Source organism: Cladophialophora carrionii, assembly GCF_000365165.1.
Source record: "Cladophialophora carrionii CBS 160.54 unplaced genomic scaffold supercont1.10, whole genome shotgun sequence".
NCBI classification, from domain to species: domain Eukaryota; kingdom Fungi; phylum Ascomycota; class Eurotiomycetes; order Chaetothyriales; family Herpotrichiellaceae; genus Cladophialophora; species Cladophialophora carrionii.
The window spans coordinates 682,069-694,775 of record NW_008481817.1 but is presented as its reverse complement, the minus strand read 5'-3'; the positions used below and the strand labels follow the sequence as shown (position 1 = coordinate 694,775).

The 12,707-nt window shown below is 52.8% G+C and overlaps 7 protein-coding genes across 7 annotated transcripts; 3 read left to right on the top strand and 4 right to left on the bottom strand.

Annotated features, from left to right (window-relative positions):
- Positions 1-3,180: 3,180 nt before the first annotated feature.
- Positions 3,181-4,630, top strand: G647_09731 (cystathionine beta-lyase; the record flags this gene model as incomplete). The annotated part of the gene is made up of 2 exons (XM_008725724.1): positions 3,181-3,399; positions 3,452-4,630. 2 exons carry the CDS (start codon positions 3,181-3,183, stop codon positions 4,628-4,630), a joined length of 1,398 nt encoding a protein of 465 aa, XP_008723946.1.
- A 1,718-nt stretch (positions 4,631-6,348) lies between these two features.
- On the bottom strand, positions 6,349-7,092 carry G647_09730 (uncharacterized protein; the record flags this gene model as incomplete). The annotated part of the gene is made up of 1 exon (XM_008725723.1): positions 6,349-7,092. One exon carries the CDS (start codon positions 7,090-7,092, stop codon positions 6,349-6,351), a length of 744 nt encoding a protein of 247 aa, XP_008723945.1.
- A 191-nt stretch (positions 7,093-7,283) lies between these two features.
- G647_09729 (uncharacterized protein) lies at positions 7,284-7,538 on the bottom strand (the record flags this gene model as incomplete). The annotated part of the gene is made up of 1 exon (XM_008725722.1): positions 7,284-7,538. One exon carries the CDS (start codon positions 7,536-7,538, stop codon positions 7,284-7,286), a length of 255 nt encoding a protein of 84 aa, XP_008723944.1.
- Positions 7,539-8,124: 586 nt separating this feature from the next.
- Positions 8,125-8,977, bottom strand: G647_09728 (uncharacterized protein; the record flags this gene model as incomplete). Its single annotated transcript, XM_008725721.1, has 2 exons — positions 8,125-8,316; positions 8,366-8,977. The coding sequence occupies 2 exons, from the start codon at positions 8,975-8,977 to the stop codon at positions 8,125-8,127; spliced, it is 804 nt and encodes a 267-aa protein (XP_008723943.1).
- A 399-nt stretch (positions 8,978-9,376) lies between these two features.
- On the top strand, positions 9,377-9,749 carry G647_09727 (uncharacterized protein; the record flags this gene model as incomplete). The annotated part of the gene is made up of 3 exons (XM_008725720.1): positions 9,377-9,424; positions 9,503-9,627; positions 9,683-9,749. 3 exons carry the CDS (start codon positions 9,377-9,379, stop codon positions 9,747-9,749), a joined length of 240 nt encoding a protein of 79 aa, XP_008723942.1.
- Positions 9,750-9,867: 118 nt separating this feature from the next.
- G647_09726 (uncharacterized protein) lies at positions 9,868-10,967 on the bottom strand (the record flags this gene model as incomplete). The annotated part of the gene is made up of 2 exons (XM_008725719.1): positions 9,868-10,866; positions 10,926-10,967. The coding sequence occupies 2 exons, from the start codon at positions 10,965-10,967 to the stop codon at positions 9,868-9,870; spliced, it is 1,041 nt and encodes a 346-aa protein (XP_008723941.1).
- A 551-nt stretch (positions 10,968-11,518) lies between these two features.
- Positions 11,519-12,058, top strand: G647_09725 (uncharacterized protein; the record flags this gene model as incomplete). The annotated part of the gene is made up of 1 exon (XM_008725718.1): positions 11,519-12,058. The coding sequence occupies one exon, from the start codon at positions 11,519-11,521 to the stop codon at positions 12,056-12,058; it is 540 nt and encodes a 179-aa protein (XP_008723940.1).
- Between the last annotated feature and the right edge of the window lie 649 nt (positions 12,059-12,707).

The window sequence follows — 12,707 nt, the reverse complement described above, 5'->3', positions numbered from 1 at the left end:
CGGTGGAAGCGATCAAGTCGTCAAAGAATCCGATTCATGTATTTTAGGCGATTTCTTTGACCCAGATTTGCCCTTCCGTCTCCAATAAAGAACCCGGCACCACCTGTACACTTCCTCGAATTGTTGGAACCAGCCAATTGGTAGCGAAGACGAATACAGGATCCAAAAAGCCGTTGCTGTATATCCGTTCCCTGTTCAGAGAAGCGGCGAGGAATCCCACAAAGTATAATTCGCGGAGGCGATCACTGCCGTGGGAAGGTAAGAGCGAAGGAGCGTGTACGACGGGGTCAGAAATAAGCTGAATCTCGAAGAGTTGAAGGAATGTACGCGAGCTGTTGCTGGCAAAGTCGTAGGATGTGAAAGCGCTGCCGTCAAGGCGTAGGTGACTAGTCGAGGGGTACAGTTATCGGTCGCGAAAGGAGAGACAGCGACCACGGCGACGTTGACGGATCATCGAGGCTCGATGGTGAACGCGTGCTGGCGGGAAGTGTAAGGATAGAGAACAACGACTGAGAGGGAAAGCATTGTCGAGAGACCCATCGAAAGGGAGAGGGCTGGAGAGGCTGCGCTGGGCATTCGAAAGGGAGGAGGAGCCACCAAGCGCAGGTGCTAGACCTAAGCTGTCGCCGTTGGTCGAGACAAGGCGTGCGGGTTGTGGGCTCGGACCCAGCACAAAGTGGCGCCAACGGAGCGTCTCAGGCACCGTCATGGTACGGATGTTTCCACATAAATTACGCCTTTCAACCTTTTAAGGGCTGCAGTCAACCAATGCCCGCGCGGCATTCGAATCGGAGTTTGGCTGCTAACTTAAACCCACATGGTCAAAATACCGCCGAACCGTCATTTTACGTGACACGGACGTTGCTGAGCCTCCTCCGCCCTTGCTCTGCGTCTTTGTTGCTGGTCCTGGCTTTGTTCTTCTGCCCCCAAGCAATCTCGCAGTCAATCTCGTTACGCTGCTACCGCACGCTGTGGCTACTCATACCGTTTCCGTCTTTGGTCAAGGCTCGAGATGGGCCCGAGTCGTGATTCTTTCAAGCATTGACGAACTCGTTGATCATCACAGCCCTTTCGGACGACGAATTAGTCAAGCTGCTGGCTCTGGACGAAACGATCATTCAAACGGTATGTGCGTCCGATTTTCTGCGACAGCGGAGATGCTCAGCGTAAATTCTGGTCGGAAACACCAAGGACAAGGATCGCTTCAAGGTGAGCCCTTGTCAAGAGCCCTTGTGTGATGCGTGGCCATTGTGGCACTGCGCCGCCAGTGAGGACCAAAAGCATGTCTGCAGCACAAGCAAGCAATTTTAGGCCAGGAACAAGGACGAGAGCCAGGAACCACTTGGAGCCCAATCGCGTGTTAGCCAGACACCCGGCTGATGTTCCCTCGATCCAAGCGGGACAGTAGATTGGCTAGAAAAATCCCATCATCTTCCCCATCTGCCGCCCTGTTCGTAATCCTTGAACGGCTCAACGCCAAGGGCTGAACATCAGCACCAATGTTCATTGTGTACGGAAAACTGCTGTACTCGTGCTGTGTACCGTACGGCCGTCGCACTGCAGGAGTGGTATGTATATAGCCTGTAGCTTGGTATGCAAAGAAAGGTTGGCGGCATTCCTTGTGCGTAGGTACAGGACTGCACACAACGCCCTTACTCGTAGGACTTGGTCACCTTGTCAAGGATGCCATTGCGACGATATCCGCTGAGCAAGAGTCGGCCCCACTGCCGAGCTGCCGATGTTGTTTCATTCAGGGGTAATCAAGCGCCGTCTGAAGTCACCGAAAAGGGCCACGTCTCATGCCTTGAAAGCACATGGATGCTCCAGCCGGAAATTTTACTGGTCTCGATTTTTCTCCCATGTGCAATCACGCGTACTCGTATCTTCTGCCGCAAATTACACTGCACAGCGCGAAAGCCTCGAGCATTCCACCACTGTGATGGATCATTCGGGACGATCAGTGCTCAAATTCTCAACCACATGGCGCGCAGTATGTTGATCAACAACTCGGTCCAAACCGCGAACCTCAGAGGCTTGGCTCAAATTCATGGATCGTCGCCTAATGCAAAATATGCTCATTGGATTGCGCAGCGTATAATGATTGTTTACCCTGCACAGTACGTAGTAGTAACGGCTTGCTCAAGGTCTGATAAACCAGTAGCGAGAAGACGCTGGGTGCTGCGAATGGCATTGCTCGACTCTTGTGCGAAAGTGCCAGTGGTAAACCTGTTGGGAGCGTGTCTCTACACGCTACTACAAACATCAAGCTCGTTTTCGATCATGCCAATCAGCCCGCTACCCTTGATATAGCCAAGACGTACGGAGTAGACTCAGAGCGGACTGCTGTTGAAGTGCGAGAGTGCTCGCTTTTTGCGGTGAATTCTGGGATCATGTTGCGGAACAAGCAGATACATGGATTACCCAGGAGCAAACCGTTGCGGACGGGGACGGACAGCCATGAATACGAATCTGATCAGGCTGACGATATTCACTCATTTTGACTGCAAATGCTAGCGAGTGCACACACTCCTTTCACCAGCAGTAGGAGTGGCAAGACAGGCGTGTTGCGCACTCGAACTACTGTACATGAGCTCGACGGAGTACTTGTAGTAGCCGATCAGTCAACCAGACCTCGGCAGAATGTTCAGCCCACAGTGTTAAGGCATCGCAAGCATCTAAGTTGGAAGTGCGAACAATGGTTATCTTTCGCCAGTCGTCAAAGACTTGGGTGTCGGTCTTCTCCCTCAACGCCCACGCACAGATCACGGCCATTTCAGATGCATAAGACAGGCAGTGGTTGTTGTCCCATGGACCCTATTCTGGGAACTAAGTGCTGGAGGATGCGCAGGCCGAGATCGGGCGGCCAGAGGACGGGAAACGGGTCGTGTGGGCACTGGAGGTGAAAGGCCTGGAGCACGTCATTTGCGGCTGCTCGTCTTTTTTGCCCGCAAACTGCACTTTGATCCACTCGGTAGATGCGCTTTGCGAGCGACTCTAAAAACATCGCCTTGACCTCGTCCGCTCGCCCTCTAGCTGCTTATTATTACCTGCTTTACCGTTGACTCAGTCAGTTGCTGTTGACTGACCGACGCACTGACTCTCATATGTCCTTGAACGTACTGATCAGCAGCCTGCAAGTTGTCGAACTTGTGCCTCCACCCCTCTCCGACCACCGCCACCATGTCTGAGTCAGGTTCTTCTTCCACACCGCCATTGAAGAACCCGAAGCTCAGCGCAATGAGCAAAGCCTTCGCCAAAGTTGATCTTGATGGGCACGACTTACCACCGTCACCTGTGCCGTCGAGCCCCAGAAGCGGTCGGCAGTATGCATTGGCAACGCAATTGGTCTACTCGGAAGGAAATGACCAGTACAATGCCAGCAGTGTGCCCATATACCAGGTCAGTCAATACAGCTCTAGCTTGGTGTTACGAACCGACTAACGGCCCATAGTCTGCGACATTCAAGCAGACCTCTGCCACAGGCGGCGTCTCCAACGATTATGACTACACTCGGAGCGGCAACCCGACACGCACCCACCTCGAAAAACATCTCGCAAAAGTCATGCGCGCGAAACGGGCTCTTGTTGTCTCGTCCGGCATGGGCGCTCTTGATGTGATCAGCCGCCAATTGAGACCCGGCGACGAGGTGGTAACGGGCGACGATTTGTATGGAGGAACAAATCGGCTGCTGAAATATCTCGGCACGCATGGTGGGATTATTGTTCACCATGTTGACACCACAACGCCTGAAAAGGTGCAGGAAGTCCTGAGTGGAAAGACGGCCATGGTTCTGCTCGAGACGCCCACCAATCCCTTGATCAAGATCGTAGACATCCCGACGATTGCAAGCATGGCTCACGCAGCCAATCCTGCGTGTCTGGTAAGCGTGGATAATACCATGCTCTCACCGTTGCTTCAAAATCCACTGGAGCTTGGTGCAGATATTGTCTACGAGTCTGGCACCAAGTATCTGTCAGGCCACCACGACTTGATGGCGGGCGTGATCGCCGTCAATGACGAAGCACTCGGCGAGAGGTTTTACTTCACGATCAATGCCTCTGGCTGTGGCCTTGCGCCCTTCGATTGCTGGCTCCTAATGCGCGGCATCAAAACCTTGAAGGTGCGCATGGATGCGCAACAGGCCAACGCCATGATGATCGCCCAGTTCCTCGAATCTGCCGGCTTCAAAGTTCGCTATCCAGGCCTGAAGAGTCACCCGCAGTACGATTTGTTCCACTCTATGGCACGTGGCCCGGGTGCAGTCTTGTCTTTTGAGACAGGAGACATTCAATTGTCCGAACGGATCGTCGAGTCCGCGAAGCTGTGGGCTATTAGTGTTAGCTTCGGATGTGTCAATTCCCTCATCAGCATGCCTTGCCGCATGAGCCACGCCAGCATTGACGCAAAGACACGCGCAGAGCGTGGTGTACCAGAAGACCTCATCCGCTTGTGCGTGGGCATTGAGGACGGGGAAGATTTACTCGATGATCTTCAAAGTGCCTTAGTACAATCCGGCGCTATGAATGTCACCCTTGATGGGATTTATGCGAAGAACGCAACAGTCGGCGACGAGCATCCCGCCGAAGGAGAGCATTTGGCGGCTAAAGCCGCCGCCATTAACGAGCCCTGACGAGGCTCTTGACCTGTATGATCTGGCGTGGACCGGTGTCCAAATGCATGGACCCTGAAGAGGTTTTATACTTGCAATTGGTTCGAAAAATGAAAAGGATAAAAAGACATTCACAGGGCGCAAAAGCAGGTCATACTCCTCCATTACAGGCTCGATGAGGACCAAAAACTATTGCCATATGTTTCGTGTGATTTGTGTCCGCCCGGGGAGCAACGTAGATAACCACGAATATACTATACCGATCCACACATAGCGGAAGATAGAAAAGCAAGATCTTCCTCAATCACTTCATCACGGATGTGTTTCAATATCTCCACGGAGGCACAGAGTCCAATGTGCTAGACCTAGAGTCGTGGACCTTGGGGGCTGAGGTTTCCTCTAGACACTCTGCTCCAAATCATAGCTGCTCAGGAGTCATGGCTCAAGCAAGTTACCTCGCTCTTACATGCGGCTTACAACGATATGATTTCACCTTCTACGGTTTCTGTCACTACCACCTTCCGTCGTCATACTATCCTGCTCTGAAGACTCGCCAGCTCAACATAGTCAGCAAGGCTGAACTCCCTCCCTAAAAACGGAGCTAAGCACGCCTTGTTACCCCGCGGTAGCCCCTCGTCACGTGTTTATGGCGTTGGCTATATAGATTGTACATGCTCATAAATGAGCTGAAACATTGTCGATTTCGGACACAGATTTCGAGGGGGATTGGCGCAGTATGTTCATAAAGCCTCGCTGATATCCTCATTTTCAGTTATTAACAATGTTAGATGGTAGCGCGTGGCTCTCCTGTTCGTCTCACCTCTCTCTACGTTCCGACAAAAAGACTAATAGCCTCCTAGATTACTTCCGAAGCCAAGGTTGTGGGTTCGAGTCCCATGTTCCTCGATTTTTTGTCCCTGACTCGGTCCTCAGGTAGCGGGATGGAAAACCAGACCTTTCCCTTAATTTTTTCACACTGCTCGAACACTTTAGTGCGCGATCGCGTCGAGGATGCAGCCCTTCTAGCATTCGCGGACTATATATAGGGACTTGACAGGCAGGTCGTGCGGGTGTTACTTTTCGGCTCATCCTACTACGGGGACCGGAACGATGCTGTGTTCGAAAGATTGTTGAAGGGGTGATGAGCGTGACTGTGTCAATACAGAGCCGGACAAGTCACGGTATGCACCGACAAAAGGCATCATCATCATCATCATCCGTGGGAGCTCCGACTTTTCGAAGATCCCAGGCCAACCTGTTTCAGTCATACATGTTCCTCGCCGATTGGCAAGGCGCTGACACAGCCCGGTGCCATCGGGTCTGTCTACGTAGTATGGCCTTGCGAGGTAGCGTTCAAAAGCCCGCAAGCAAGGATAGGTACTGGTTCATGGCCTTTGCAAATCGTACGCCGTCACAATCGTGTCTGAAGGCGGGACAGTCTTATCATACAGTCCTGTCCAACTTCGCATCTGATTATCTAGCGTTGAACCCACCCGGCCAACGCGATCCCAAAGCAATTTCTACTAGTGGTACAGAGTGCGGTGGTGTCCGGGGGAAGCCACCAGCTCTATATAGTAGCTGGGAAGAAACAATGCCGGCCCATCTAGTGCTACATTTTGTCTAAAAACCCGAAACCGATCTGGAAAACGACAGCCACCAACACCGGCAATGCACACGCCAGCAACGCAACGCAATAAAGTTCGTGGAAGCTGTCACCGGCCACCGTCGAGGTCGTCTCATTACTGTTCGAGCTTGGCCATGAAGCTCTTCCGCATATTAGCATTAACGACACCACCAACTCCAAAGGCAGGGATAATCCGTCCCATCCGCGCGAAAGCACTAACGCTCCAATCCCGGACGATGCGGGAATACCGCTCACCGAGCCCGAGACGACCCTGTCTATTGTACAAATCCAAGCCGAGAAGATGGATCGGTGTCGAAATCAGCTGAATAGCCGCCGGGGCCAGGAACTGAGCGGTATTGGTCCGTCCCGCATCTGTCGACAGAATGCGCGATAGCCGGGATTGTACCTCCGGTGGCAGATTTGCGAGCCTCGGCGCGATCATGGAGGGTAGGTTGAAGGAGGCAAAGATGGTGAGACAGTCACGCACGGCGAAGAGAGCGTACGATAGCTTCGGCACGACGGCCGCGGGGGAGACGGAGGCGGCTGGGGAGGACGCGCCAAACATCCGCGCGAAGCACGAATCCTTGTACACGCACAGACTCATGTTGACGGACGATGTGGCGAGGAACTTGCTCGTGCTGGGTGTTACTGTCGACGCGGGCTTGGAGGTCACTGTCGAGTGGAAGGTGTCGACCGTGTTGGCGGTGGAGTACGTCGCAAAGTAGAGGCTGAAGATCAGGAGGAATGGTTTGGAGAGGATGAACTGGTGTGGTCGGGTCATGGCCGGGCGGAGGGAGCGAAGAAAGCAGGAGGAGAAGGATGCCCCCTTCGCGGCTTTCTCGACAATCGACCTGTCCATTGGATGTGGTCGTCAGTAAAATCACGGACACCGACCAAGTGTGAAGATATTGGAGGAGAGTCGTTTGGAGCAGGTGGAGGCACTGTAGGTCTTGCTATGTCCTATCCAGTACGCAGGCTAGAGACAACGCTGAGACTGTACGCTCTTTTCTTCTCGCCTTTTGCGCTAGGCAGACAACCGTCCAGGGTGACCTACCGGTCTATTACGGTTATGATTGGTGCAACCAAGACGGCAGCACTTGCAGCAGGAATGAAGTCCGCGCCCAGTCGCAATCCCAAATCCGCAGTATTCCAGTGTACATCTTTCTTCGGCTCTCTCATGACCTTTGCTAACGAGGGGATATGAATGTGGGCTTCGGGGAGAGAAGCTGCGGGTGAGTCATTTGATATCGTGCTTGAGGCCCTCTTCTCTTTGAGTTTGGGCAGAGGATGCTGCTGTTCGGACATGTCGGTCGCGGAGGGTTTTGCGCAAGGTGCATTGATGCCAGCTTGATGGGCCCTGTTGCTGGCACTTTCCTGCGCGGAACGCTGATGATTTGCGCACCGAGGACTTCACGCCTTGATGTATCGGCGGCACTGCTGACTGTGTTGCTGGCACGATCGTTCGTATTGTGCCTCTACTTAGGAGGATCACTTTATGCGCAGCGAAACGGATTTGGAATCGACTCAAAAGATGGCTCGGGTCAATCTACACCGACCCGATATCGGCCCGGTTCCTGAGAAGCTTCGCAGCCTTGCTCAACAGCCGACAAGGCTGCGACAATTTGATGGATCCGGACGCCCGAGGCAGATGAAGGAGGCATGCAACAAAGACTATGAGCATGATAAGGGTATACTTGCAGCCGCATCTAACACAGCAATATGGGCCGCCGGACTGGAGTCCATGAGCGAGTCGCGTTAGGAAGATGCGAGCTAGTCTCAGCTGAGGTCTCTCTTCACAGCTCGAATGTATGTGGAATGAGTAGGATAGTATGTGCATGGTGAAGAGTCGAGGAGCGGTACCATCGGTGTCAAACCAACTCCGATCTTGATTTTATAGATCCTTCTTTTCTTGCGCAATCTGCGTTTCGACTTGCAGAGCCTCCTTTCTGCCCGTATGAGGTCTGACCCCGACGGCGTTTTCCCCGCCAATTGCTCGGAAGGCGGTATAAAAAGTCCATTCCACAGCCTCCTCGACAGGCTTATCAAACAAATAAGGCAGGGCTGGTACTGCTGCAAGACCGAGCTGCATTTACGTTAACGCCTGCGTTCAATGATGTCACATGCTAACTTACACCTATTGGTCCCCATGTCCTCACCGTGGCGTTCGTTGCATTCTTAAGCGCTTTCCCAGAGTATCTCACAATGGAATGTATAGTAAATGCCGGTAAACCCATAGACGCAATACTCTGGAACACGGCACGCTGCGCCATAACGGCCTTGTAGTCCTCGATCGCTGGTATGTGGACGGGATGTGTTGGAGGAATAGCATCGATCTTGCCCATTGGCTCTTTTTGTCTTCCGTCGAAGTGCTCGTCCCCCTTCGGGGCTGCCAACCTCTGATTCCTCTTGTATGCCTTCCACCCTTCGTGACTGACATCACCGATGATATACGCCCAAGATATGCCGTACGCGCTCCTAACGAGTATGGGATGGGCAACAGGCCGAAACGATTCGCCGATGTCTGAGGTATATGCGACATAACGATGCGCGCTCAGCATGATGGTGCGCAGACGGTTGGCGTAGGCGGCATATCGCACGCTTGTCTCAGTCGTGTCAGGCCCTTGCCCCTCGTAGATGTTGTCCCATATGTCATCTTGTTTGTCAATCAGCTTTTGCAGGTCCTTATTCAGTTGCTCTCGTGGGAAAGCAGAGTTCGGGCGCCCGTCCCCGTCTTTGCCGGCCATCGTGAAGGAGGAGTCTATTCAGAGTGAGCACCAGGAGGTCTTGAAGCTGAGACTAGACCTCAAGTCTCAACTCTCGTCTACAAAAGAAGGCGACAGAGGCAGAAATGCCTCAATGTCGAAGGGCTTGAGCTGGTTGGACAAATGGCAACAACATCTTCAGGCACCTAAGTACCTACTGCTCCCCAGCGCCGAGCCGGAAAGGTCGAGACGTCATAGCCTGCTACTGTAGATCATATGTTTCGTGTAGCAGCTCCTGGTTGTACGGTGAGTCATGCTAACGAAGCTCCTGGTTTCTCAAACGCAAATCGCAGTTGATCAAGTGTAATTCAACAACTCCGTCAAACACTTCATTCGCACCTGATCCTAGAACGGACTTCCGCTACCTCCTGAACCGTCAAGATGGTCGCCATGTACACTATTGCGGGCCGCCAGGTCGGATCACACGTCGTATGTCACCAGTGCTCGAAAGCCTGAATCCCAGTTGAGGCTTCTTACACAAGTCGTTCTGAAACTGACGATTTGTAGCTGTCCATGGCTACGCTCGGCACGGTTTTCGCCATCCCCTTCCTGTTGCCAGGCGGAAGCAAGAATAAGAACTCAAGCACCCCGCCTATCAACGCTTCGAGCAAAGATGAGGAGAAGTTCATTCAGTAAGGACAAGGCACCGTCCTTCGCCTCCGAAATACCGTAACTCATGCCCTTTAGGGACTTTCTAAAGCAAATCGAGCAAGAAGAGAAGGCAAATAAGATCTCGGGAAAGGAAGCGCATTGAGCTGAGGAGCAAGCACGGCGACATGACAGTTAGGACGACTTGCGGATTGTACATAAGCTAGACGGATCACACGCCGCAATATTAAGCTTGACTCGAGAGCCTTGCATTCCCGGAATGATCACGGCTTCAGCTCAAAGACTTCTCCGTCTTCCGTCGGTCGACCCATCTTGACTCTTGCAAATCCTTTTCCCAGGTCCATCACAATTGAAAACAATGTCTGGCTGGTACTCTTCTCACCGACAGCCCTATTGATCGCGGTAGGGTAGTTCTTGTCGTCTTTCAACATTTCACTAATCTTTTCCACCGATGGCTTGTCGACGGTTCGCATCAATTCTTGAATGCGGTCAAGGCGGAAAGGGGAGTCGTTCAAGAACACCGTTCCCTCCACCTTGTGCTTCTTGACCAGGTGATTTGAGTGAGTACAAGTGCCCGCCAGCTGACCGTCAGTTTCCATGGGCATCTCGATTATGTCAAGAGCGGTGCATTCGAATCCGATGCCACCGGTGGAGGAATCAGCAATCGTGATATGACAGGCCGACGCGACGCCTGTTTTGCGCAGAGCATCCACCGCAGCTTCTTTGGAAGCACTGTTCAGTGCTGTCCTGAGCGCAAGATGGCACGGAAGCTTGTCATAGGATACGCCAGGCGCCTGTATAGCGTTCAGGGTGACTCCTACTCCAGCAGAGTTCAGGCCTATTTTGCCAATGATGCCGCCTTCGGTCATCATGTGGATGTTTGGCTTGGGAGGTTGCGTGATCGACAGACAGACGATATTTGGCGTCTGCTCGAAGTTCCAATCCCAATTCTGGGCAAGAAAACTGGCATCTGACGTCTTCCAGGACAAAGCGGTGCAGCCATCGCTCAACATGCCATAGGCGATTTCAGTGCGCACATTCAATGCGACGATTGATTCGAGGTCCACTCCAGCGCCGTCAGCGACGCCGTGCATCTCCTCCACATACTCTGGATACGCGGACTCGATGAATGGAACGAACCGCGAAGCGACATCACGGACTTCTGACCATGCCAGCTTTGTTCTTTCCTTGAAGAACGCTCCATAAAAGGCGATGCTGCCGTGTACCTGGGTTTTGGCTCCCTGCCCGTGCAGATAACCGATCTGGATACGACGTTAGTAGCGCCACTCTCTCGATGTCTTTGAGGGCCCAGTCTTCTTACTTCATAGGGCGTTCCAGAACACTGAATATGCTTCACCGGCATCTTGAATTACAGTCACCCGAATTTCGCTTGCCAGCAGATAAAGAATTGAGAGGGAAACCGCACGGAGTGGAGGACTGCTATTTCAAAGCATCGCACCGACCACGATCTCCGCACCTCACGGAGTTGTGCGTGATGGTTGTACATCGTAGGGGCAGGACTGTTCGTCGTGTTGTACGGATAGCTATACACTGTGTAATTGGCCTTTGCAAAGCGAACCCGGCAGAAAGTTGAGAGAGGGGCGGAGGACACAGCTGCCATAGGGTCACGATCATTGCACAGGAATACTTACTTCCCACTCAATCACTCAAAAGACAATCGAGAGGAACAGAATCTTGCACTCGGCTCGTGCCGACTTGACTTCCCCTTTAGGTGTGACTTGTCTGTTTCTCCAACTCGCACCACTGATGATTATCAAATACCTCGCGTCGCACAGTAGCTATTGCACCCAACGGACCTCTCTTAACGGACGCGCATCCTCATTCTCGCGTCTATAGTCCAGATCGATAATCACATTGAACTCGATTGAACGTAGTCGCGCAGCGTTCATCTTCATGCGCGTGCCATTCCCTCTACAACTGCGCGTAGGCACAGATATTATCGCCACGCACAGGATCCTGTCCCCACTCCAACCTGATATCCCACGGGCAGTCAAACTCAGCAAACGTTTCCTGCTACCTCAAGAGCTAGACGACCTCAGCCGCCGCTTTCCAGCTTGGAACGATGCACGTGCGCAAGACCGACTTCCGACACAGCACATTGCTGCCTGGATAGCTGGCCGGTGGGCTGCTAAAGAAGCAGCTAAAAAGGCTTGGGGCGCTTCCCTACTCAGCTTTCAAGATTTGAGAGTTGAAGCAGATTCTGATGGTGCCGTACACGTCGTCTGTGATATGAGCACGACCTCGGACGCCTTGGCAGACCGCTCTGCCTCTTCCAGCACGGTGACGGAGCAAGTTGCCGAACTGAGTATCAGCCACGACGGAGACTACACTGTTGCGACAGTGCTCGCCACGCCACTACATCCAGATATATCGTCCGAGCTCGAGCAGCGGAAAAATCGAGCCCAGGCTAAAGTTCGCGGTCCACTTCCCTGAATTCGCGAACCTTTGGATCAAGGGAGGCTCCTTCGCTACCTAGCTAGCTACGACCGGGGGCGGTATTGAATTCACGACGATCGAAGTCAATGCTCCCAACAGGGGCGGTTTTTGAGCAGAACGTTGTGTGTTCGAGACTAGAGACAACATCACTGTGCTGCGTGGGCATCATATCAAGTTCTAGCCATGCGTGCAATGCTGCTCAACGAAACACAGGCCGCTAAGCAGCTACTCTCTGATTTCACATTCTGGAACTCAGCAAGAACAACTTGGCCTATCCCAACTATCCACTCCCGATGTCTACGCCGGCGTTCTTGATCGACGTTGAAAATGTTGTCAGAAATGGCTGGGTGGTCGTTGAGGTGGCTATCAGAGAAGGTCCCAACATAATCACGAGCTCATTGAAGCTGTGGGTGGGCGATGACGGGATTAACGCTGTCGCTATCCGAGCAGTAGGGAGTAAGGACTACAATGGCTATTTACTACTTGCTTTGGCTGAACAAGTGGCGGGATTGGCTGCTTGAAGCGGTACGGATATCAGCAAACAACGTCCTCAGCTCCCCGGAGCAACCACATCGCCCGAGGATAGGGGATGTTCTTCGATGAAGGCAGACCGAGTCGAAAGGCAACAAGGATCTGGAGAAATAGC